The following is a 26984-nucleotide window of genomic DNA, read 5'->3' as shown; positions in this document are numbered from 1 at the left end:
TATAAAATTGTAGCTCCTCCCCATCGCTCGTCTAATTTAAACCATTGGTTTTAATCTGTGAACTTTCAAATCTTATTTCCAAACAGATGACAGGAATATAGATTAATCACTCACTATAAATAATTAATAAAAGCAAATAAGGTTTCAGACACCTGTCAATTCAATACTAAGTATGTAAAGCATTTATTTGCTCCAAATTTAAATTTTGTTAAATTTTTTAAAGTCAAAATAATTATAAATGTTAAAATATCAGTAATATGGCAGCTTCAGTCTTTGATGGTGAAGGATTTGGCACACCCGATCTTACACTTTTACCTAAGATCGACGAAGAATCAATTGTTAATAATTTAAAAATTAGGTAAATTTATTTTTTAATGAATATTATAAATATTATTATTAAGTTTGTAGGCCCAATCATAAATTAAAAAAAAATAAACCCAGGCCAGGCTTATAAATGATTTTATCCAGGCCAATTTTAGCAATAAATACTTTTTTAAATTTTATTTGCTTCTAATAAGTAAGAAATAGATTAATTTATATAGAACTAAAAAGTATAACATGATAGCATAGAAAAATTTTTTTTTGATCTAAATGAATTTTAAGAAAACAATTGTTCCAAAAATTAAATATATCAATTTAATAGTTGCAAAATCATTTAATGAAACATTTAATATTTATTTATGGCTCATATTATCAATTCCCCATTGAAATATAGCAAGATATAGTCAAATTATTTCAAATTAAAAATTCCTGGCCTGGTTATAAAATAATAAAATACTGACTGGAAAAAATAATTCAAAAAAAGAAATCTAGGCTTGTGAAAAATCTTGCTATACCTAAAATCTTGACCTTTGTAAGCCTAGTTTATACAAAATTTATTTCTAGCCAATCACCCAAGGCCTTTTTTTTAGATGTGGCCTGGTGAGGGTACAAACCAATTTTTTAAAAATTCAATTAGAATATTTCAAAATATTTATTTAATGTTATATAATAAATTTAAATATTCGGCAATGACTTTGATTGATGTTTATTTAATTCTATTAATTACAAATTTTGATATGGATATGAAATGATCCATTTTTATAAAAAAAAGTTTCTTTTGTAAATTAATAATTTTGATATTCAACCAGGCAAAAAAAAGAAGAAAAGAAGGAAATATAACATTCATATATTTTTTGGGCGGGGCTAGACTTATATTTTATAGATGCTGATATCCCCTGGCCTTGCAGGACTAACTATTATATATTCTTTATATTATAGAAATAATAAGGGCTCACTAGTTGCATTAGGGGGGGGGCACATTTTGTATAAAATGTATGTTTTAATTATATTTTTTTGTTATCCTTTTATTTCCCAGTATTAATGCTAGGTTCATCATTTTTAAAATGGAATTTGTGTATAGGCAGTTTAGAATATGAATTTGATATTATTAATGGTTGTTGTTCATTAATAAAAATTCACGTTCAACTTCACGTAAAATAGATAATTAATATAAATAAATTCCAAATAAAATCATATTAGCTATTAAAATCAATATTCTCATTTTCATATTTGATATAGAATACAGCATATCTATATAGTATAGTAATGATTAAATATGAGTTAAAATATGAAGTTATTTTAAAAAAAAATTCATCAATGCACAATAATTGTTTTTCAGAAATTTCCCTTGAGGAAAATTGTTTCAAAAACTGAATTTGTTAGCTAAAAATGTGTTTGACAGGAGCTGAAGATTGGATTGTCATGTTATACTTAATGAATAAGGATTCAGGAAATCCTTTTAAAATATTCAATTTTTCCCATTTAAATTTTTTTGATAATTAAACCTTGTCTAAATTGTCCACTAATTCATCATCAAAACAAACGAGATATGTTATGTTTTGTAATTTCTTCAATTCTAGTTTTATACTGATTTATTTAAATTTTATATAAATTTATATTTTTTTGTTTTGTGGGAACCATCCAAGGCCCTTCGAATTTAACTGGAATTAGAGTAAAAGTAAACATTAGTTTTGGAAAATATTTATAGAAAAAGCTGAAAAATTATTTTTAATGAACTTTTTTAAATTGAATCAACGTATTTGTCTAAAATATAAGTAAAAGAAATGTCCAATTCATCATGTTTAAAAAAAATCATGAACCTGTTAAATTTGAATGCATTTACAATGCAACAATATATTTGCAATATATTATATTATAGTATATAAATAATTTGTGATAAATTACTGAATAAAGTAATATTGCATAATTTTTTTAGATTGCAATATTAAAAGATCAATTAGATGGCAGTCACATTTTGACGGCCCGAGGCAGTTACCGTACCCACTCTACCATTCGCGGGCCTATACAAAACAAAATAATTCTGTAATAGAATAATAAATTTTTTAGAGAACTAAATTTAAATGCAAAAAATACCAATAATGAATATCATGAATAAATTCTTTTTAACCTATCTAATAAATTATTTTAATTAAACATAATTTGTTGAACAGATATTTTCATTTATTTTTTAGATGCCTATTCAAGGTCATCACTCAATACCTTTATTATAAAATTTTTACAATAAAACAAAATTTATGTATATAATTACAAATTACTTTTATCTAATAAAATAAAGGGAATTTAAAATCAAATTATTTTTTAAACTTTTAATGTAGCCAACTGTTTTTGTATATAGAAAGCATAAATAAATGAAATTATTTAATTTTATTTAAAAGTTATTAAATAAAAGAAAATTTATTCAAAAATATAAATAAATAATATCCTTATTAATTCTCTAAATAGTGATACCTTGCTGTACTATTATTAAACGTTATCATAAAAAGGTAATTCCTTTGGGTCAACGTTTCGTTTTTCTTGTTTGGACACATGACGGTTTGGTTTTAGAATTAGCTTTGTGGTTTGGTTCAGTTTTTATAATTTTAGGTTTGGTTAGGTTTGGAATTTAATTATGGTGAATTTCATGACAAATTTCTAATTTGTGGATTTAGTAATTAAAAATATAAAATTTTAGATTTCAATTGCAGCCAAGAGGCGAGATATGGGTGCTCAAAAACAAAATTAATCTAGTTTATCTTGGATATCGTTAAGCTAATATTCATTTAAATATATTTTAGTAATAGTATAAAATATATTATAAAAATCTAATTAACCCCCAACTAGGGCAAATACTAAAAATGAGTATAAAATGAAATCGGTACTTTTAAAATATAAATAAATCTAAAATCAAAATTAAGATTTAATTCTACAGAGATGAGTTATGATTATATAAACAAAAATGACCCAATTTTTCTTTTACTAAATTTAAAGCCATTGAAGCTGACATGATTATTCTAATATTTAACAGTAAATTATATATTTTTTTTAAAACATGCTCTCAAATAAGGATTAATTTAAAAATGATTTAATTTTTTTTTAGAGTTCACACTAAGGTTATGCTGGGACGATTCATCTGGCCCAATCCAGCCCTTCATAACAAATAAAATATTGACAAGACCACCATAGCTTATAATAAATTTATTTATTTCCCATTTCCTTTTCCCTGATCTAATATCACAATTAGGAATTAAAATATAAATAATAAAACAAGAAAAGTTTTTAAAAAAATATAGGGATTCGAATTAAATTATTTTTTGGTCTACATGCTACTTTTTCACAAGAAAAGAGCAAAATTTTCTGTCATCCATATTTTAGATAGAGTAGAACATTGCTAAAGCCCGATGTAATTCTTTAATTATTTACATTTCATAATTGAAAATTGGTTAGTAAATCAATTTCATCCAACTTATTAAATGTTTCTTAATAATCAATATTATTGCTGAATAATAAAAATTAGTGCCAAACTATTTAATACACCTTAAAATTTTGGTCAATTTTCTCAGGTTTATATCTTGTTCCGATATTATTTATATATCCAAAATGATAAATAGTATGTTTAACATGCCTGTTAGTATCATCGGGGTAAATAATTAATTTCAAAATTTTAATTATTTAATAAAACATTTTTTATGTGCCTGATAGACTGACTAACTAGATAAAAAAATTAATACTTGAACTTGCCTTTAGGATTCGCAAAAATTATGATTTTTTTGATTAAATCATCATTTTCTTTGATTTAAATCAAATTACATATATTATAATATAATTTTTTTATATAATATGCCCTGGAAACAAATAACCGCCGAGGAAAAGTTATTAATTGAATATACCTTAATCTTATATACATAACTATTTTTCTGTGAGATTTATGAATAAACTAATGTTATATATCAAATTTTAAAAAGTATTTTATCATATATTATCAATATTAATATTTGCTCATATATACTAATTTTTATATTATAAATCTAGAATCAATATATAAAACTGCATGCATTAATTTTTTTGCATAAAAATATTGAATATCAATATTTACGTGATACGTAATATATAGCGCATCGCCCTCTAACGTTGAATACACAACAGAGCTACGCTAGGTTTTCCTCATTTCCATCTAATTGGAACAATTTAATTTGGGTATAAAAGTAAAAATATGAGGAGCCCTCCACACGTTTATGGGCAAGCCGCACGTACTTGTAGGCACAACATTACGAAAAATGTTGCTTAAACCTCTATAGGCTTTAATTTAAAAGGAGTGGGACAAAGAAAAAGCCTATACCCGAGAACTACAGTATAATTTAATTACTTTAAAGGTGGGTGATGGCTGATTTTAAGCTTAATTTCTTTAGTGTAAGTTATAATTGCTATCAATATTGAGATATAATGTTCATAGAATCTGTAAATAAATATGATTAAAATAAAATAATATTTACCGTTCTATCACTTCAAAAATTTTTTTTATCTCCTTAATTTGACCAATATTAATTTAAATGATTTTTTAAGGAGTTATTATATTTTTCAAGATTATAAATTTAGAATTTAATTATCTTATATGCAAAATATAGTAAAATAATATATAATAAAACTTCTTTTAAAAAAATAACTAATATTATTATAGTTATAAGCTGGATTTAAATCGTTATTTTTATATTTAAAAGGTCATTGATTTTAATCGCGATTCTAATTAATTTAATGCTAACCCTACAACGTGCATTAAGTTATTTCAATTATTTTTCTGAACCTGCGGAATTATACGAGGTGTAATTTTCCGCAGAGATAAGGAGGATTGGAACCAATCATTTATCAAAATTCACAAAAAAATATTTGTTAGATAGTAGAATAATCGTAGCATTTCATTGTCTTGACCACTATTCTATTAAGAAAGCTTCATCTTGATCATGAAATAACGACGGTTATTCAAAAGTATACAACTAGAACGAAATTTAACGGATTCCTTTAAAAAAAAATGTGTTTAGAGAAATTTATATTTTTAAAAATTTAGATGGATTGTTTTATTGTAATGCCGAATTACTTTTAATTGTATTAATTGCATATTTAAAAATTGCGAAATGGGGGGGGGGGGTGATAAATTTATTTGAGAGGGCCTCCAAATTCCCCTCAGGATAGTTGACACTGAACCGTGAGTACTTTATATTTTTATTAAAATTTATCCAAAACTACTTCATTTCGTTATAATATTTTTTTAAGTTAAAAATATAATTTATTTGTTTCCTATATTATAACATATAAGAAATATATAATGTTGTATAAACCTAAATAACATGCATGAAGCTATATAAAAAAAAATTTACTAACCAAAATAATTATTTTATTTATTATATGTTTTTAATTTGACTAATAAAAAGAGAGATATAGATATAGCTAAAAAGGTTTGAAACCTGCATATATACCCCAACTTTTTTTTATTCATATATATATAGGATTTTTTTTGTTCATTAACACCTCTTCATCCAAAATATTGTAAATGGTTTATGCTTTATATAATTAAACGAGATTTTATGAGTATATCCACCCTTAAATTGACTATTAAATATGAAGTTGTACTTATTCACTTTTATTATGTACCTTTTTTTATTTTAGTTTTAAAATTACTATCAATATTTTATATAGATAACGTTTTTTCTAGTAATTTATTAGGTTTATAAAATATTAGTTTTTATTATCAAATTAAGCCATAATTTAATTTCTGAAACATTTTTAATTGAGTTTATATGATGAAAATGAAATAAGAATATATATATATATAGGTTTTTTTTAAAAATTTTTATTATAATAACCAGAGCAAATTATACTAAAACAAAAACTAGGATTTTATAAAAAAATATGTCACCTTACATTATAAAACGTTAAAATTATTAGGTGAAATATATTAAATTTAACATGCGAAATTATTTTAATAAACTGGTTTATTTTAGGGTTGTGAACCCTTCGACAAAAAAAGGGTCCGGAGTCAGGGTTCGGTCCGGGTTCAGGGGACATAAAAAAATGAATCAAAATAAGACTTTTCATTCATTTTTTATTATACTTCAATATACACATTCATAATTTACAAATAAAAAATTTTAAAATGAAATAATTTATATTAATGTTTTATTCAATCGCACAATCATAATATCTTCTAAAATATCATCCTTGAGATTTCCACGTAAATTAGACAATATATATTTAAAAGATGAAAATCCACGTTCTACGCTTACCTAAAATGGATAGTTATATTATTGTACTTGTGTCGCCGGTACAGCCATGACAATTTATATAATTCTGGATATATTGAAGAATTTTCTTTTAAAATATTTATATTCTTATTTATTCTCTTAACTTCTGAGAAATTTTCTATTAAAGATGCAATAAGCATTTTTTGATCCTCCTTTCTATCTGATGATAATTTGATTTATTTTTCTCTATCTAAAAGTAAAATTTCAAGATCATCAATGTTGCTATCATTATAATTATTATCACTACAACCAGTAGATAATATTGTCATATCCCCAATATATCGTAAATAATGGAGTTTGTATTCCACAGATCCTTAAGATGGGCTTTAGCCATTTGTTTTTGCTCAATATTCAAGAAAACTTGATATCGATGGTCTAAATATATAGTAGCATATACAACACTATTTTGCAAATATTGTTGCCCTCGAGTTTTTATGTTTTCTAATATTTCGTATGAAAAAGGACTAGTAAATCTTCTAAATCTAATCGGCATCTAATTCATATGCCATAAAAATCAGATAAACATAATTGTTCTGATCGTAATCTTAATTTTTTTTATTTTTAAAGAACTATACACTAGCATGGTCTTTTATTTGGCACCAATCATCTTCCGACAAAATAACTTCACATGCTCCTATAATAAAATCATTACAGAAATTTTTATCACTTAATAAACGTTCTAGCATCATACAAATTGCGGATCAACGTGTTGTGCAATCTAATATTGCCATTGACCTTTTTATTTCTTTTAATATTCTTACAATTGTAGGATTTCTTAAATAATGATAGTTTTAAAGTGATCATTTTTCAGGCAGTCATTAATAGCTAATTGTAGAGCATGGGCTGCACATCTGATGCAATATATATTTGTGGGGAAATCTATTAATAAATTTACATAATAAAATATTAATACCTACACTAGAAAATAATTTATGATATCAATCTCTAAATAAAATGGAAGTCCAGGAAGAAAATTGAAAGAAAAACGCGAAGATAAAATAAATGATTCCACGAAAAAAAAGTTAATAAAATTTAAAAAAATATTTATATTTTTAAAATTTTTTTATGACACCTAGAACCCTTGGACCCTCCACTTTTAAAAAGGAAAATACGAGAGTTCGGGTTCACATCCCTGGTTTATTTATTATATCCGAATTTTTAAATCATAAAAATTCAATTTATTTCAGCCATCTTTAAGTTGTTTTGTATATCAACCATTTCAAACAGTTGTAATTATTGATTTAGATATTTGTTGAAATTTGTAATTTTCTATATAATTTTGCACAAAAGGTATGAAAAAGGCAAAATTTATACTTATATTGGGGAAGTGCTTATATCGTTGAACCCTTATAGAAATCTTAATATATATGGTAGATCAGAGATCGATTCTTATAAGAGCAGAGAAACTTATGAAAGGCCGCCCCACATCTTTGCTTTGGCAGATAATGCTTACACTAAAATGAAACGATTTGCCAAAGATGTTTGCATTGTAATTTCAGGTATTTGCTATTCTTAAAATAATAAATTCTAAAAACTTTCACTGTGTTTTGCATGATAATTAACAGGTGAAAGTGGGGCTGGGAAAACAGAGGCCTCCAAGATAATTATGAGATACATAGCCGCCATAACTAGTTATCAATCACAAGCCCAAATTGAAAGGTTGATGAGATATATTAATTAATTTTTTAATTTCATCAAATTTACGAGTTATATTATATAGAAGTTAAACTAATTAATTATAATCTTGACAAAATAAATTTTTGCTGAATTATTATTTTAAAATTGACTTCGATACCTCGAATCCACCAATTTTTCCTTACATATAATAAATCTCATTTAGCCCTAAGCTCATGATCATTTTACACATATTAATTTTAAATAATGAAGTCTATAAATTACCTTTTACATTTTTATTAAATTATCCTAATTATAACTGATTTTATATCAATTAAAATTTAATATCATAATTTGTAACTAATTAATTTTGATAATTTAAATGAAAAATTTTCACGATTGCATGCATCTTTTGTTTACGAAGCATTACAGTTGAATATTATTATATACAGGGTTAAAAACGTTTTGATTGAATCTAACCCTTTGTTGGAAGCCTTTGGTAATGCCAAAACATTTCGTAACGATAACTCGAGTCGTTTTGGGAAAAATATGGATGTTATATTTGATTTTAAAGGTGAACCAATTGGTGGCCATATTGATACCTACCTTATTGAAAAGACCAGGGTCGTATTTCAACAGCAAAGCGAAAGAAATTTTCATATATTTTACCAGGTTGACCTGTATAATGTCATATGATTTTTTAATAAACCCGAGGTAGATAAACCCTCCATTATAATAATATAAAATTATATAAACAGAAAGAATTATTTGCTTAGGCTTAATGTTGGCTATAGTCAGCCTTATGATAAACTACGATATATATGGTAAAGGTTAGGCTTATTCGAAAGTCAATTTAATAATTTACTAAGAATTGTAAATTTTATTATTCGATTTATATGAATCCAATACGAATAATTCCCTTTTCGATTCGTATTTTTAATATGCCTATTAAAGGTCTGATGTGGATCAGGTTTAGTATTTAGAGGCGAGTACAGTTTGATTATACCGAAAACGAATTTATTCGATATTTAATTCGATTTGATTCATATTTTACCAATAAAAATAAAAAATTATTCGATTCGATATATGGAAAATATATATTTATCGAATAATTTTCTACAGGGCTGTGACCCATCCTTTTAAAAAAGGGTTCGGGTTTAGGTTCATCGTGTTCAGGGTTCTGTGTTCAGAAAAATTTTAATTTACATTAAATTGATACACTAATATAAAAAATGATTCCACGAAAAATTCACAAAAAATGTTTTAAATATTGAAAATAAAAAAAACAATAAGTTTTAAATATTTAAATATGTTTTTTATACATATTTTACATGTTATGTTTTTTAAATTTTTTATATTTAAAAAATAAAATGAAATAAAGAAATTTAATAAAAAAAATAAAATAAATTAAAAAATTTTAATTCTGTCCTGAACCTTACATTTAAAAAAGGGTTCTGGTTCAATAAAATATCAGAGTTCGAAGCGTTCTAGTTTTGGGTTTGGGTTTACAGCCCTGATATATTATAAATTAACCATTTTCTTAAATTTTAATAATCCATTTTTTACTTTTTAAAATATCTTAAGAATTTAATTCGAATCTAATTATGTTTTTATGATTCGTCAGTCAGAACATGAATAAAATATTATTCGATTCGCAAATACGAATAATGAAAATATATTTGATTTATATTTTTTGTAAATATAAGTCCTATTAATATAGCCATCATTTTCATAATGAAAAAAATACTCCTACTTACCAAAAATCTAATATTCACCACAAGAGCATTAGTTGTAAATATTTATTTTATAGTTATTAATAGGTGGCGACGATAAGCTACTTAATTCTTTATTTTTAACGAGAGATGTTGCAAAGTATCTCTACTTGAAATCTACAAACGTCAAGAAGGTTTATATTTAAAAAAAACATACATTATTATATTATTATATTACATTGAAACAGAATTTGTTATTCCATATTGATAAAGAAAATTATAAATCAACACGTTTTTCGCTTTTGACTATGGGATTTTCACCAGAAGAGACCGAGACTATTTTTATTATTATAGCCGCCATATTGCATATAGTTAACAAAAATTAATTTCTTTTAATTCAAAATAATGATAATATATTAAAATAAAGGGAAATATTGAGTTTTACGAGGAAGAAGGAAAATTGATTATAAATCCCGGTGAATCTCTAAAGAATGCCTGTAATTTGCTTAAATTGAAAGTGAAGTCATTAGAGAAAGCTCTTCTATGTAAAGTAATAGTAGCCCCGAAATATGATATTATGGTTACTTCGCTCTCAATACAGCAGGCCATTTATGCGAGGGATGCTTTCAGCAAAGTTTGTATTTTTTGAGGATTGCCTTAATTTATAATATTTTAATTTCAATAATGATAAAAAATAAAAACAAATTTTAATATTTTGATATAATCAATTAATTTTACATAAAGTTAAACCATCGGCAGAGTGTATTTTTTTAATGATACAAATTTTTTGCTTTAGCTTGCTAATTTTTATTTGTTATTTTTTTAAATTTTATTGAACTGAACTCTACATCAGCACAATGATAAAATTTAAATTAAAAAAAAGTTATTTTTAAAAAATAATAAAATTTGGATGAAGGCCTTGTACGAAAGATTGTTTTCTTGGATTGTACAGCGTATAAATTTTTTTGTGCAAGTTGACAAGAAAATTGTCCCTCATACGACAAATAATGTTATTGGGGTATTGGATATTTACGGGTTCGAAGTTTTCAATAATAACAGGTAAATAGAACAAAATTAATATGAATACAATGTAATATATTATATGGGGTTTGTTCAAAATAGTTTTAAAATGCCATCTATATAAGAAATATCGAGACTTGGGCAATATATTTTCGGCTAAAATCTTATTGAATTGATAAATATTTTTTTAAATTGATCATGATCATATGCTGGGGACATATTATATTTGCATTTTTACACACTTTCTATTCTTATTTTTCATAGTTTTGAACAACTGTGTATTAATTATTGCAACGAAAAACTTCAACAACTTTTTATCCATGTAGTTTTGAATGAACAGCAAGAAGAATATTTGAGAGAAGCCATTGAATGGAATTACGTAAATTATTTTACTCTATTTCTGAATGCTAATAGAAAAATAAGGCATTTTACTTATTTTTAAGTTAATTGGTTCAACTCCCGAGTATAATTAATTCATAAAACATTTTTTAAAAACATTATGAACTTTATTTTATAAAATGTTAAAATATTTTTTTGAAACACCTTTATCATCAAAATAACTCATTGTTATTTTATAAATTCTCTTATTCAATAATGAACTAAATGTTTATATTGGCTAATCAAAAATAAGTGCAAACTTTCTTATACCTTTATAAATATTTTAACGAGCCGAATGAGTATTTATCTCTAAACAAGATCATGTAGAATTACTATAAGTCCCATATTTAAATATAAATATATATTAAAAATAGATTTAATCCAATGCTGAGGGAAAAATAAACTTTACCTAGTGTGGTTAAACGGCTCTATAAAAACGGTCAACCCAATATTTTAGTCAAAAAGGCAAGCTTAGAGATTTTACTCATGGATGGCAGAATGGTTTGGACATCTATTAACGAAATCTCAAGGCTTGCGTAATATATTTTGTTAAAATATTGGGTTGACCGTTTCAAAAAAGCGTTTAGCAACACTAATCTCTTATCAATACTTTTCAAAAAATTGTGCGATTTTTATATTATGCCTAAATCGGTGAGGTAAATTAATTTTTTAACGTCCTTTCTACTTGTTTAAGAAAATCTAGGGACTTATAGGTTTGTAGTTTGTTTATAATGGCATATCCTTCCTTCAAAAGTTCAGAAATGACGATAGGACCAATTCATTATTCAATTGAAGATCGATATATGATATTTTCATTCTCTTTATCATTTTTTAAACAACCCGGTGTGTTTACTTAATGTAGTGACTGTAAATCTTTTTTTAAAAATGCATTAATACATTGATTTAAATTAAATAAAAAATTGTAAATAAATTTTTAATAATTAATTTTACCGCAAGCGTTTATTTTTAGGTAGATTATTTTGACAACAAAATAATCTGTGATCTGATGGACGAACCTCATAAAGGGATCTTTTCCATCGTAGATGACGCTTGCTTAAACGTGAGCGGTAAAATAGATGATGAAATTCTTTTCCAAATGTTAAGCGAAAAATTGAAAGACAATCCCAGATTCAGCTCTCGTCTGACTGACCGCTCTGATAAAGCCCTACAACATTCGAACCTTTTCAAGATTAATCATTATGCTGGGGAGGTCATCTATAATTCCAACGGATTCATCCATAAAAACACCGACTCTATATATCAAGTATAAATTCAGGGAATTTTCTAATTTACTATAATTTATCTACAATTATCCAGTTCGCAAATATTCAAAATTTTTAGATTTTTACTTTAAGGAATTAATAAGTATTATCAGAATTGTTGATAGATTTTTTTCAAATGGATCTAAGTACAGTTATATTGTCTATAATGTATCTGTAACTAGATATCTTCTTACGCATTATCTAGATACATTTTTATACAAATGTATTTATGTATAGTGACAATTTTACGCAAGATACATTTTTATTATAATTATGTAAGATGTGGATGATGTTTAATTTAGAAATTCAATTGTTAAAATTTAAATTTTGGCGTGAGCTAAAAAATATTATGGCATTTGATATCTCATCTATACAAAATATATAATTAAATGATAAATAATAATTGTTAAATTTTAATAACACATATATAAAATATATATTTAAATTATAATTAATAATTGTTACGTTTTAACAAATCATATATACCAAATAGGAAACTATTGCACAAGGATCTAAATTTTGCTAATAGATGTCCAAACATGTGCCATCTATTACCAAAATCTTTAGCTTGCATTTTTTTGGCGAAAATATTCAGTTAACCGTTTTTAAATCGGCTCAAACGAGCCGTTTAACAACATTACTCAAGAATAGTTCATAGTTATAATATTCAAAAACGAATCGAATGGCAATAACGATTTGTTTAAAAGAATCGAATAATTATATTTTCATATATTCCAATTTGATTCGAATTTTCGTTTAAAAAATAAAATAAAATAATAGGGAAATATGTTGAGAGATTTAAAAATTTTTTTATTGTACTATTTTCTTTTTTGAATAGCCCTAATTGATAGTTATCATTGATAAATACTATAAATAACTAGTTTTTAAATTGATTTTCAGGATCACAAGCGACTCTTGAGACAAGAGAGTGGCGACGCTCTTGTACGCAAGATGTGGCCAGATGGTGAGCCCTCATGCAGTCAACAGCGCAGGGCTCCAAGCACTAGCGCACTTTTTAAAGCTAGTACCAATTCTCTTATCAAAACACTCGCCAGCCGGATTACTTATCACGCGCGCTGCATCAAACCTAACCACGATAAGAGCCCCCTTATATTCGACAAGGAAGCTGTCGCTCGGCAAGTTATAAATTTTATTATTCATTGGCAACCTGATTTATACTCATTTTTTTTATTCCCACATGTATATTTTTGTTTTTTTTAAATTTAAATTAAATAAAACTTAATAATATTTTATTTCATAATTGGCGGTACTAAAATTATTCAAATAAAATAATCATTTTTGGATTTTTGCTATTCAAAAGTTGTGTTTATTTTTTCCATTATCAATGAATTCAATTTTCATCTATCTCAGTTTCATTTTATTTGTGAATGGTAAAAAAATGTTTTATTGGAAAATATGAAAAGTCCGCTATATCTTATTAAAACTTTTAGATTGGAATTATTTTTTAAAAATGATATATTTTAAAGATCTTATTTCAATAATTGATAATACCAAAATCGAATTAAGAATATATCACAAAACATTTTTTGGCTTCCTATACCATTTGGTTCAAAATTAAATTATTGTATAATTCGATGGTGATGTTAATAGCACTTACCTTGTACTTAAAATATTACTTACTTTCAGTGGCCCCTACAACAAGGGGGGGGGGGGTTCGAAGCAACTGTTTCAGTATTCTTTTTTAAAAAAAAAATTTTTTTTTTTAAATGTTTTAAAAAAATGATTTTTTTAAATTTTATTTATTATTTAATTCTTTTACTGTTTTGTTACATCCATCATGATCAAGTGATTTCTGGTTTATAAATGTAATAATACCCCCCCCCCCAACTAATATTTAATTTAATATATATTGACGGAAATTTTTCTATTTATTTCTTTAAGCATAATATGAATAGATAGTAGTATTCATGAAATTTTTCTACTTATTTTTTTGAGCATAATATGAATAGATATTAGTATTCATATTTTAATTTAAATATCTTCCCTCCCTCCCTTTTCTTAGGAATCAAATGATCCTATCAATATTGTTGGAAAAAGAATTGACATATTTATAATTGATAAATATCTAGAATTAGGAGCTCTTCAACCTACACATTATTTATTCCCCAAAGATAATAATAATAAAGACAAATCCTTTAATGAAAGCTTTTATGGAAAAACTAATATTGACAATAGCATGGATTACTTTAGGTATTAAAATGAATAAAGTTTTGTGCTTAACATGTCTCTTATTTGGAGGTCCACACACAAATTCAAAATGGACATGTGAAGATCTAGATAAATGGCAGAATATTAATCGTGATATTATTCTGCATGAATCTTCACAGGCACATATGATGGCCGATTATGGAAGGCTTTCTCACAATAAAAATTCGATATTAAAATTTATAACACCCCAGAAAGTATGTGTAGATAATAACCGTTCTATCATAAGAATTATAATAAGATGTTTAGATTATTTAATATCTCGTAATCAAGCCTTCTGGGGAAACAGGCAACAAGGTGATGGCCCTTATTAAGCTTATTGCAGATTCTGAACCTGTACTAAAAATGTATATACAAAAAAATGAAGAAAGTAAAAGGGATAAAAAAATAAGGGATTAAAAACAAAATTATATTCAAATCTATTATCATATAATAATATAAATATTCTCATTGAAACCATAAAAAATATAGTTATAAAAAATTCAAAATGAGATTACATTTAAAGGGTGCTTTTCAATCATAGTTGATGGCACATATGATGTTTCGAAATCAGAAGCAATAGCTTTGATAGTAAGATATGTTGAAATAGTGACGCCGAAGCCTGTTGAAAGACTGATTGACATATATTGTACGGGAAATACCACAGGTCTCGATATTAAGCATAATATAATATCCAAACTTGGCTCGATGAATTTACCCCTTGAATTTTTAGTTGGGCAAAGTTATGATGGCGCCTCAAACATGAGTGGAAGAATCAAGTGTGCAGGCCTTGATTAGAGCAGAGGCGCCAAAGGCAGCTTTTATTTGGTGTTATTGTCATCGATTAAATTTAATCATTGTTCAATTATGCCAATCAATTAAAGAACTTCGAAATGTTCTAGGAATACTAGATGAGATTTATATCTATTTTAATGGTGTAAAAAGATATGAGGTACTCAAAAAATGTCAGTGTAATAATCTGAAAAAATCGCAACGATTTCTACGCATCAAGAATACCACTCGGTAATAATACCTTATTTATTTAGATTTAAAATGTTTTTTTATTTAGAAGCTGACTATCGTCATATAAAGCTATTGTAAATTTTTTTCTACTTTATGATGCCTTGAGGGCAGCTTTAACAAATTTAAAGGATTCTGAAGATCCTGCCACTTCCACTATGGCTAGTGCTATAGTCTTTAGAATAGAAAAATTTGATTTTATCTTATCACTTTGTGTTTTGGATAAAATATTGTTGATAACAAGTTTGGCTTGTACAATATAGCAAACCATTTCGAAGGATATAGGGTTTGCAATAAATCAAATTCAATTGGCAAAAGATTGCTTGATTAATTTGAGAAGTATAATATAAATTATTGTCTTAATTATTTTTTAATCTAATAGATAATAACATTGAATTTTTGGATGTTTTTTCAAAGGCACAAGATTTTATGAAGGAGAGATATCTACCTTTTGAAAGTTATAGACTTCAAATCAAACCTTACAATTCAAAAAGGAGAGGTATATATACTTTCATCATTAAATATAGAAATTTTTTTAGCTTTAAAATAGGTGTGTCTTATGCTGCACTTCCTACAACCTCATGTACTGCCGAAAGATTCATGAGTAAAATTAAATTAATTAAAACAAGACTTCGTAGTACCATGAAAGATTCATTTCTCAATAATTTAACCATATTATCAATGGAAAAAAATATATTTAACAATTAAATATTGATGAATTTATAAATTCTTTCGTTTTCCTCCCCCTAATTTATCTAAATTATTAATTTAAAAATAATATTTATAAAGTATATATTTTTTGCATTTTATTTATATTATATATTAAAAATTGATGCAATAAAAATTATTTTTGAAATTTATGGGTGTCATAAAATAATTATCTTCCGGGAGGGGGGACTTTTCAAGGGGGGTATTCTGCTTCATACGCTCAGAAAGTGTAGGAGCCACTACTTTAATTTCTAACTTGATTAAATTTCTTATTAAAAAATGTATATAAAGCCAATTTTTTTTAAAAAGAAGTTTATTCTATCACTAGCTGATAGCCCGTCAAGAATGATGGGGATCAGAATTTTCTACTTTATTCAATGATGGATGAATGGTAAATTTTACCTTTATTTGATGATGGATGAATCAGAAATTTTCCTATCTTATGAGATGCTTCAGAACTTTATATTTATAGATGAGGGGTTATTTAAAATTTTCCATTGATATATGTTTATGAAGTATATATTTAGTAATTTTAATTTATGTGCACAATATTTAAATAAATTTTTATTGATTTGTATTAATAATTTATAATCTAAAAAATATATTCTTGTTAGAAGAGTTATGTAGGGCAAAGTTAAATTGAAAATAAGTTATCAAAACTCATCTAACAAGAATGTATTTAGATTATAAATTACAAAAAAGAATTGAATAAAAATTTAGTTTAGAAGTTTTTTTATTGTGCACATAAATTAAAATCACAAAATATTTACTTCATTAACATATTTTAAAAAATAATTGAGAATTTTAGAATAACCCCTTATCTATATAAATATAAATTTCTGAATAACACCTCATAAGATAGGAAAATTTCTGATTCAACCATCTTCATATAAAGATGAAATTCATTATTCACCCATCATTGAGTAAAGGAGAAAATTCTGATTCCTCATCATTCTTGATGGGCTATCAGCTAGTAACTTATATTTTTGATAACGGGTCTTAAACTAAAATATATGTAAACTTAAGGCATGGTCACAAAAGGCATAATTTTTTTTGTTATTTATGCCAAAATGATCATAGATTAATTTCCTCCATATATATATACACTTCACGATGGCTTTCTTTGTGTCCAACAATTTCTTGAAATGTTTGAAGCATCAAAATCATAATTTCACAATTCAGCAATTATCAGAAATTTTGTGCAATGATTTAAATAAAGCATATCTTTGGTTTGCCCATTCCTTTAGTTCAAATAAAGTCATATGAGAATTGAAATAATTCAATAAGTGAAATTTCATAGGCCTTAATTTATTCATCAGGTCCAGACCCAGTCACCAAAAATAATTTGCAGGCCCAGTCCATGTTTGATAAGAAAACCCAGCCCATCCTATTTCAAAAATTTTGCCCAAGTTCATATCTAAAAATTTAATTTATTGTTTTAAATGAAAATAAACAATATATCAGTGTATTTAGGTCATCACTTTGTTTGCAATACGGAAATTTATTATTATCAGAAAAAAAATACAATATATTTTTAAGTTAGTAACAGTTTAATAAGCTAAATTTAAATTAAAAATTTTAAACCCAAGGCCATTAAATTTTTGTATCAAAAACCCAAACCTGACCCAGGTTTGTTGGAAAATATATTATACATGGCACCCCATGGGTCACAAGCCGCCTTAATTTTTTTTTTATATCAGCTCATAATGCAAAAATTCAAATGAGTGGAATAGATTATCCGTATTCATTCTGCCAAGATTTCTATAAATTTTTAGAGAAAAGGCCAAATATATTATGAAAAATATGGAATAAAAAAATATGATTTGTGAGTTATATGAAGTTTACCTAATTAAGAAATAATTGAATTTTCAATTCTTTTAACAATTTTTTTACATCTAGACGCTATGGTTTTCATCCTTCTCACTTATAATATCATATAAAATCTTAAATTTCTTTGAAGCCAATTTTAAAAGACACATTTTTAATAACAAAACCAAAATCTGTTTCCATGATAACAATTACATTGATTTACCGAGTTACAAAATTACAAATCTATGATATTTCATAAAAGTGATAATTCATAAAGCTTGGTAATTTAACAACTCTCTAGAATTATAAATAGTTGGTTATTTTCTAATTTGTCCATCAATAAGAGGGTAATTTTTGATTCATCCCTCATCAAATTAAGGAGAAAATTCTAATTCTTTGTCAATCTTGATGATCTATCAGTTAGTAATCATATAAATGCAAATGTTTACTTATGCATAAAAATTACCTTATTAAAAGATATATATTCATATAAAATCAAAATATTTATTAGATTATAGGATTGGATCCTTCCTTAAGGATTTTCAACAATAGAAGGCACAAAGCACTCCTTGGTAAATTGTTCTCCAGAGTTTTTGAGTAAGTTTGCAAAAATTCTAATTCTTTATCAATCTTAATGATCTATCAGCTAGTAATCATGTAAATGCAAATATTTACTTATGCATAAAAATTACCTTATCAAAAGATATATAATCATATGAAATTCAAATATTTATTAGATTGTGGGAGATTGGATTATTCCTTAAGGGTTTTCAATAATAGAAGACACAAAGCACTCCTTGGTAAATTGTTCTTTAGAGTTTTGAGTAAGTTTGCATCTTCTTATGACATGGATCCATTTTTCAATACGATCTATATTATAAGATAATATATTTGATATAATTTCAACATTGATACTGTGAAATCTAAATCCTAACCCTCTTATGAAATGGTTCCGTGTCAATTCAGCGAAACTTTTATCGCGAATGAATTTTATAGCGAAACTTTTATCGCGAATCCACATTAGCAAATACTTTTCCGCGAAGACAATATAGCGAAACAAATATTGCGAATTTTTTATAGCGAAACTCTTATCGCGAAACCTTTAAAGCGAATACACTAAGAGCGAAATTTTTATCGCGAATCAATAATCGCGAAAATTTATAGCGAAGTCAATATCGCGAAACATAAATAGCGAAGACAATATAGCGAAAACTATTTAGCGAAATATCACGCGGCCTATTATTATTTTTTTTTATTAAAATAATTTTTATTTATCAACAAATAAACATATTATATGATATATATTTTTTATTTATATTATTATATTATGAAATAAAAAATGGATTACTTTTATTTGATATTTTTTTAATAAAAATGCATCTTAATTGAAATTTTAATTTAACATGTTAAAAATACATATTTTACCGTAAAAAAATCTAATATGTTTAAAAATACCGATTATGATAATTGTCATTTTTTAAGGAACATCTTCAATAACGAATATAAAAATTGTCAGATTAAATTATTTTCCTTAAAAAGATCATATAAAATAACATAAATAAGTTAAATAAAAATATTTTTAAAAAATATTATTTAGAAACCCACCTCTTTTAATATACTTAAAAATTAGATAATTTTACAAAAATAATAAAAAAAACTATAAAAGATTTCACCTATAAGATTGTTTATTTATAATAAATTAAACAAAAGAATTCTCAAAGAAGATTTAAAATTTTTATCAAAATATGTTCAAAATCTTTTTGAACTTCAAGAAATATTTTTTACTTAAAATCTTGGGCGTGAAAATAACTAATAAATTGTAACAAAAATAATTATCATTTTTTATTTAAAAACATCAAATAATAAATAATATGTTGTTTTCCTTTAAATAAATGCATTCGCAATATATTTATTGTTTCGCGGTAATGCTCACGCGATAATGACTTCGCGCAAACATATTCGCGATAAAAAATTCGCTGTAAAGTGTTCGCGTAGAATGTTTCGCTAAAATGTATTCGCTTTAATAAATTCGCGGTTAAGGTTGCGCGGAAATAAATTCGGGACAATGGCTTCGCGAAATTGTCCTCGCTATAAATGTTTCGCGGAAATAAATTCGCAAATTTGGTTTCGCGATTTTACCTTTGCTATAAAAACTTTTCGCGATAAACGACATTCGCGAAAAAGTGTTTCGCGATAAAAGTTTCACTGAATTGATCTGAGGATGAAATGGCTAGGCTATATTTCTTAATTTGATTGATTTCCATTTATTGATAATTTATCTAAATCTGAGGCATCTTGACCTTGAGTATACAATGTGAAAAAAATATTTATTAAATAAAATTATCTGTATAAATTACCAATATCATTAACGTTTACTGGTAAGGTATCTTGGGTATTATAATCATTACCATAGAAAATATTAATAATAAAATATATAATCTAGCATTACATGGCTTAACATTTTCATGATGATTATTGGACGAATAAAATTTAGCTTTACTATTGGCTAAATTTGATTTACATTGTAACACGGCTTTTTATATTATAGAATAGATTACTATGTTTCAAAACTAAAAATAAATACATATTAAATATACAGTCATTCGTTTAAACATTCTAATATTTAAGATGAAATGATTTACTTTTTAATATAAAAGATTTTCATACTTTTAATTAACAGGTTCGATATCTCAATTTAATTGAAAATACGCGCGTACGGAAAGCAGGATTTGCCTATTGTATTGGATATACTCGTTTCTTAGCTAGGTTTATTTTTTTCAATTCGTTCCCATTAAATTGTAATGCTGTAGTTTATCATGTCTAAGAAAATTTTTTTAAAATAAGTGAAATTTAGTTATATAAATTCTTCTCTTCTAACTCTTACAAATTATATATTTGTAAATTTTTTTTAAAAAAATTTCAACGTAAACTGAAGAATATAAGGGTAATTCCATATTAAATCGATAACTTTTCGGCCCGACCTTTTTAATTTAGATGAAATTTTGCATTCTGAGAAAATATCATTAGAAGACAAATCCAAAGTTTTAGCCTCCTAGAATTCATAGTTCCTGAGATATCAATGGTCAAAACCCAAAAATGACCTTTTTTCAAAAATTGATATAAGTTAATGATTTTAAAAGTATAAGTTATTTATAATTTTGTAACTCTATTAAAGGTCTTTTGTTAAATATTAAGGATATTTTTAAAATTATTTTCTTGTGGTTTTTATTTACATTATAAATTTTAAACACGAAAACTCCAGGTGTTTCTCTTTCCAAATTTTTTTGGATTTTTTTCTTATTCTCTAACATTATATCTATTCATAAAAAAAATTCAAACTTGGGACAACCATGGGTTTTTTAGTTATTGCGATTTAAAAAATCAAAAAATAAATATTTTTTCAAAAATGGATGGCGTTCCTATATAAAATGACGCGTTTGTTAAGATTATTATTTTTTTTTAAATTTTTTATTAATAAGATTTTCCAGCATTAATATCATGAAATGAAATTATTTAGCTGTGGTTATAATTATTTTTTAATTTTTGTAAAATTATAAATTAAAATTCATGAAAGATATTAGCTATTTTCGGTTTTTCATTAAATTTAATTTTTTGACACCATGATAATTTCTTTTTGCTATAAACTATATGAACGCCCAGTAACCGTTGATGGTCTAACTATTGTCAAAATAATATTTTTTGGTAAAGGAGATCTTATGCCACTGGATAAGCAAGAGAATTTGCCGGTCCTTGGGTGAAAAAAAATTAGTTTGTAATTCATCTACATTCATTTTGTACAAACCCACCAATCGTTTTCATACACACAGGTTACATATCGTCTAATCTCATCGATTAACAGATTCTCAATCAAAAGATCCTCACGTGGATATACTATATTCTCCACAATAAATCTGTGAATAGAATATAGTTTAGTGTTGAGCTTAGTTAAACCAATCGGAAACACTGCGTTTTTATGTCCCTGTTACTGAGATAGATTTTAAATCTCTCACTCTTCTTACTCTGGTATAATTTTTTTTTTAAAATGTATCAAATGGATTGGAGTAAATGGAATGAAACAGTATTATGAATTAAGGAATCCGATATTACCACAAAACTTAGGTTGTATTTGATCTCCTATTTTATAATAAATTGAGAATGGATGAAACGTAACTTGTGAAGTTGTCCAATGATAACCCTGTCTTGGAGAATAAAAAAATAATTTTCTGAAAAGTCACAAATAATTAGATAGTGATAATTTTCTTAACTATTTTTAAGGTTATTGTGAAATGAACTTTGTTGTTCACAAATAAATGAATGGCGTATGAGAATATTCATTTTATCGAAAAAATAATAAATAAATTCGTCTGAAGATTGAGAAATAGTCTCCAGAGTTATTCTATATACCGAAACCCACTCTAGAGGTAACAAGAGCTATATCATTTTTTATAAATAATTTTTTGATGCGTTCTTTTAAGAGTGCCTAGCCAGGACAATCTTTGCAGTCACCAAACTAACAGATGGGTAAAGGGGGATTGCAAATCATTCTGCCTATAACATCTCTATAAGTTATTAATGTATCCTCTCACAGCCTAAAATCATAAATTTAATATTCTGGTTTATGCTAAAAACGCATACACTATGTGTTCCGCTCTACCTGCTAATACACCATTTTTTGGTCTAAAGCTAGCAAATAATTGTTATGTTTAAATTACTCTCCTTAAAATGATTATATAATTCTTTTAAATTATTAAGAACTAACCTTTTTAAGCATTTACTCCTTCTCCCTATTCAATGATAGATATGCAATCTTTTTTCCCTGGTAATACCCTACTAACTTTATCACTAAAATTTTGACAAAGATATTTTGCAGGCTTTCGATTTGGAGTTGAAATAATCCACTTTTCTTCTAAAATGATTTTGGAATTATATGCCATAAGGCATGTAGCGTTGAATTCCGTTTTTTATTATATTTGCGCTCAAATTAGGAGGTAGAATGGTCAGCAATTGTTATTTTTTATTTTTAGATAAATTAGGATATTGTAATTTCATATTATAGAGTATATCATTATTGTCTTTTGTATCCGATTTTGCATTGTTAATTCTACTTTTTGGATAATTTTTCTTAGTTAGTTATTTTTCATAGGAGACATACCAATTTCGAAGTTATATTGATTGTATCTATTGATGTGGATGCTGTTGTGATATTATTTATTCGCTATCAGAATTTATATTTTCATTATTTTTTTGTGATAAACTTTACGACATTTATCACAAATATAGTGTTCCTCCTCAATGTTTGGAAATTATGTCATCCACGTCATGATTTTACACAGGTTTTTTATAATTAAAGTGTTTAGATTCTTTAAAAGGATTTGCGCATTTATAATTTTAAGAAAAATTAATATTTGTAAAATAAAAATTAATTAATATCAGGGCAGGTGCGTGAAAACTTGCTGTTATCCTTCAACAAGTAATTATTACATTTTCTTGTAGGAGATATCGGAATCGTAACTATCTTTTTAAGAGATTTAATCATTTATTATAAAAACAACTAATTTTTACATGTTATCAATATAGTCAGACGATCTAAATAATGTTTTTTCATGATATTAATGCTGGAAAATCTTTTGATGCTTAAAAATAAAAAAAGTTAAATAATAATCTTAGCAAAACGCGTTATTTTATAAAGGAGCGCCATTTATTTTTTAAAAAAATAATTATTTTTTGATTTTTTAAATCGCAATAACTTAAAAACTCTTGGCTGTCCCGAGTTTAAATTTTCTTATGAATATATATATAAGGTTAGAGAAGAAGAAAATATTAAATTCAAAAAAATTTGGAAAACGAAAACCTGAAGTTTTTATGTTTAAAATTTATAACGTAAATAAAAACCGTATCAATATTATTTTTAAAATCATTAACTATCTCAATTTTTTGAAAAAAAGATCATTTTTGGCACTTTTGACTATTGATATCTCAGGAACCATGAGCACTAGTAGGTTAAAATTTTGAATTCGAAGCTTTCTAATGATATTCTCTCGCTAAATTTTATCGAAATTAAAACGGTTGGGCCGAAAGGTTATAGCACCCCCCCCCCCATCCCACTTTTTGAAATGAAGAGAAGGAATTCTATTCCATTTCCATGCTTATCCCACTTCTAAATATATGTAGAATAGGAATTCTATTCCCTTTCCTATGCAAGCAAACTTATCTTCTATTCAATAAGCATCATTTTTTGAAATAATAACGATTTGAGTAACCACCAATAACCAACCATGTTTTATTTCTAGTTGTTAAAATGCCATATCATTTATTTATGGTATATTTTCTTTTGGAATTCCGTAATCACTTATGTCCTAGCTATTTTTTATAAAAATGTCAATATAAACTTGAATGCATAATGCAATTATTGATTGTTAAATATTTATCATTTAATATCATTGGTTCTTATATGGTTACTTATTATTTGATTTATCAGGAAAAATTATTTTATATTTATACATATATTATTATTTTTTAAACTATAATACTGTTTGAAAATGTTTAAAGAGCATAGACGAGCAAAGGAAGGAATCTTATCTTGAATACTGGTAATAACCTTAGTATTTACCTCTGCTCTCATAAGTATATAAACCGAGTTAAACCCTTTGATCTGTTTTAAATATATCGCTCACATTATTACATAATTTTGCATATTGCTATTTTGTCGGCGCCAGCTAGAATATAGATGTGATCTCAACTATAAAATTTATTCGTTCTCATTATAGATATTATTTGACTGAAGAGAATCTTGAAAATATTTTAATTTTATAAGCAAATAAATATTAAAAGGTCATTCCATTATAAAAAATTTACCTTTTCAGGAAATGAAACATTTGGTATTTTTCAAAAAAAAAATTAAATTATTTTTAAGAAAGGGATTCAAATCTAATCATACCTAATTTAGGTCTTGATCATTATATTTTTTAAATAATTTATTTTTATCGGCGTTTCCGAATTAGAAAGGATGCCATTTCTTATCTTTGTCCCGCCATATTTTCGGAACTAATTTAGTTAAAGCTTTAAATTAAATTGCATAGGTCCTCATAACATATTTAATCATCATGTAAAAGTTCATTCGATTTGAAAGAATTCCACGAAACCTAATCGATTTCAATCGAAATGACCCTTTTACATCCAAACTTCCACCCGAGACTATAATCTAATAAATGGTTACATTTTTATTTCATTGCTAAATAAAAGTCATGATATATTGTTAGAATGGATCTAATAAATATAATATATGAAAATGAAAATTAATTTTATTTAAATTAATAACTCAAGCGATTTATTTTAAAAAATTATTAATTTATTCTAAAGTATCGAATCCATTATATTTTTATACCCCAACAATTTTTATTTTGGATATGATTTTATTTATTTGATTTTAAAACTTTACAATGATGTTAGAAGTGGAACTAATAATAGTAGTGGGTGAACATGTATTTTTAAAACGAAATGACCACTATTGAAATTATTTATAACCTTAATTTCAAGGATTATAAATTAATATAACTTTTGGTCTTTGCGAAAATTTTATAAATTTATATAATATTTGGTCATGTATTCCAAATAATTAATGATTTAAATACACTCTGAATATATTATAACTCTGGGAAATTGGTGTAAAAATGGGAGCTCACTCGGTTATAAAAAAATAGAACTGTGCCAAACCCAGCTAAAAAAATTTTTTTGTTATTCGAATACGACCAAATATTGCCTTCTGTTCTCGTCTACGGCAATATAATTTTTTATCCATTCTATAACAGTAAAAAATTTTATAAAAAAAATTATCTAGGTATAAATTATTATCGAAATATACTTGGCCAAATCATCATTTCGCCTCAGACAAAGAAGCTGTCGCAAAGTTATTGGATGAAAAGGGATTACAAGAAGACGTTGTTTACGGTAATACAAAAGTTTTTATTAGATCAACTCAAACTATTTTCAAATTGGAACAACTAAGAGCCACTATGTTATCTGGTGTCGTAGTCTTTTTGCAAAAAGTATATTTAAAAAAATTAATATAATTATTTACTAGATTGAAAAATCTATAAAAATTACATTTTATAATGTTTAGATCTGGAGAGGCAAACTGGGTAGAATGAAAGTCAAAAAGATTAAAGCCGTATACAAGATAATGAACTGTTATAAACATTATTCGATAAGACAATATTTTAATGCCTTAAATAACACCTTTATAAGCGCAGAAAAATCAAACAGCTATGGTAAACATTTCTATTGGCCCCCATGCACTATATATTGCCGACCTTTCGAGCCATTTCTCAAAAAATTGTATAAAAGGTTATACGATATTATGAATTATAAAATTCCTGTCAAATTTTATTTAAATTAGATAAAATAATTTTTAGATATTATACTAAATCACGATTAGAGTCATGCATACAAAAATTATGAGTAAAAGTCAAAATATTATTAAATACACTAAAATAAACTTTCATTTATTTTTTGATACAGATGGTGGGCTTTTATGATATTAAAACCTATTCCGAATTCCGAAAGAGTAGTTTTTAGAAAAAAAATTTTAGCTGCCGAAATATTTGTTCCACATCATATTGATTGGGGTTATGAAGAAAAATGGC

General features: G+C 25.6%; 1 protein-coding gene across 2 annotated transcripts; it reads left to right on the top strand.

Annotated features, from left to right (window-relative positions):
• The first annotated feature begins 234 nt into the window (after positions 1–234).
• LOC135929714 (unconventional myosin-Id-like) lies at positions 235–26481 on the top strand. 2 transcript variants are annotated; one of them, XM_065466417.1, is made up of 14 exons: positions 235–358; positions 7905–8113; positions 8180–8273; positions 8681–8900; positions 10189–10311; positions 10368–10574; positions 10857–10999; positions 11225–11339; positions 12309–12602; positions 13501–13740; positions 21023–21108; positions 26180–26289; positions 26348–26387; positions 26462–26481. In XM_065466417.1, the coding sequence occupies exons 1-13, from the start codon at positions 258–260 to the stop codon at positions 26371–26373; spliced, it is 1968 nt and encodes a 655-aa protein (XP_065322489.1). In that variant the 5' UTR covers positions 235–257; the 3' UTR covers positions 26374–26387; positions 26462–26481. The 2 variants fall into 2 exon arrangements, 1 of the variants encoding a protein (XP_065322489.1); XR_010572633.1 differs by lacking the exons at positions 26180–26289; positions 26348–26387; positions 26462–26481 and adding exons at positions 16243–16324; positions 16365–16429 and having other exon boundaries at positions 21023–21060.
• The last annotated feature ends 503 nt before the right edge of the window (positions 26482–26984 follow it).

The sequence above is a fragment of the Gordionus sp. m RMFG-2023 genome, chromosome 5 (genome assembly GCF_954871325.1).
Source record: "Gordionus sp. m RMFG-2023 chromosome 5, tfGorSpeb1-WG-v2, whole genome shotgun sequence".
NCBI lineage: Eukaryota > Metazoa > Nematomorpha > Gordioida > Chordodea > Parachordodidae > Gordionus > Gordionus sp. m RMFG-2023.
Note: the sequence above shows the minus strand (reverse complement) of the source record. Positions and strands in the feature narration are given on the sequence as shown.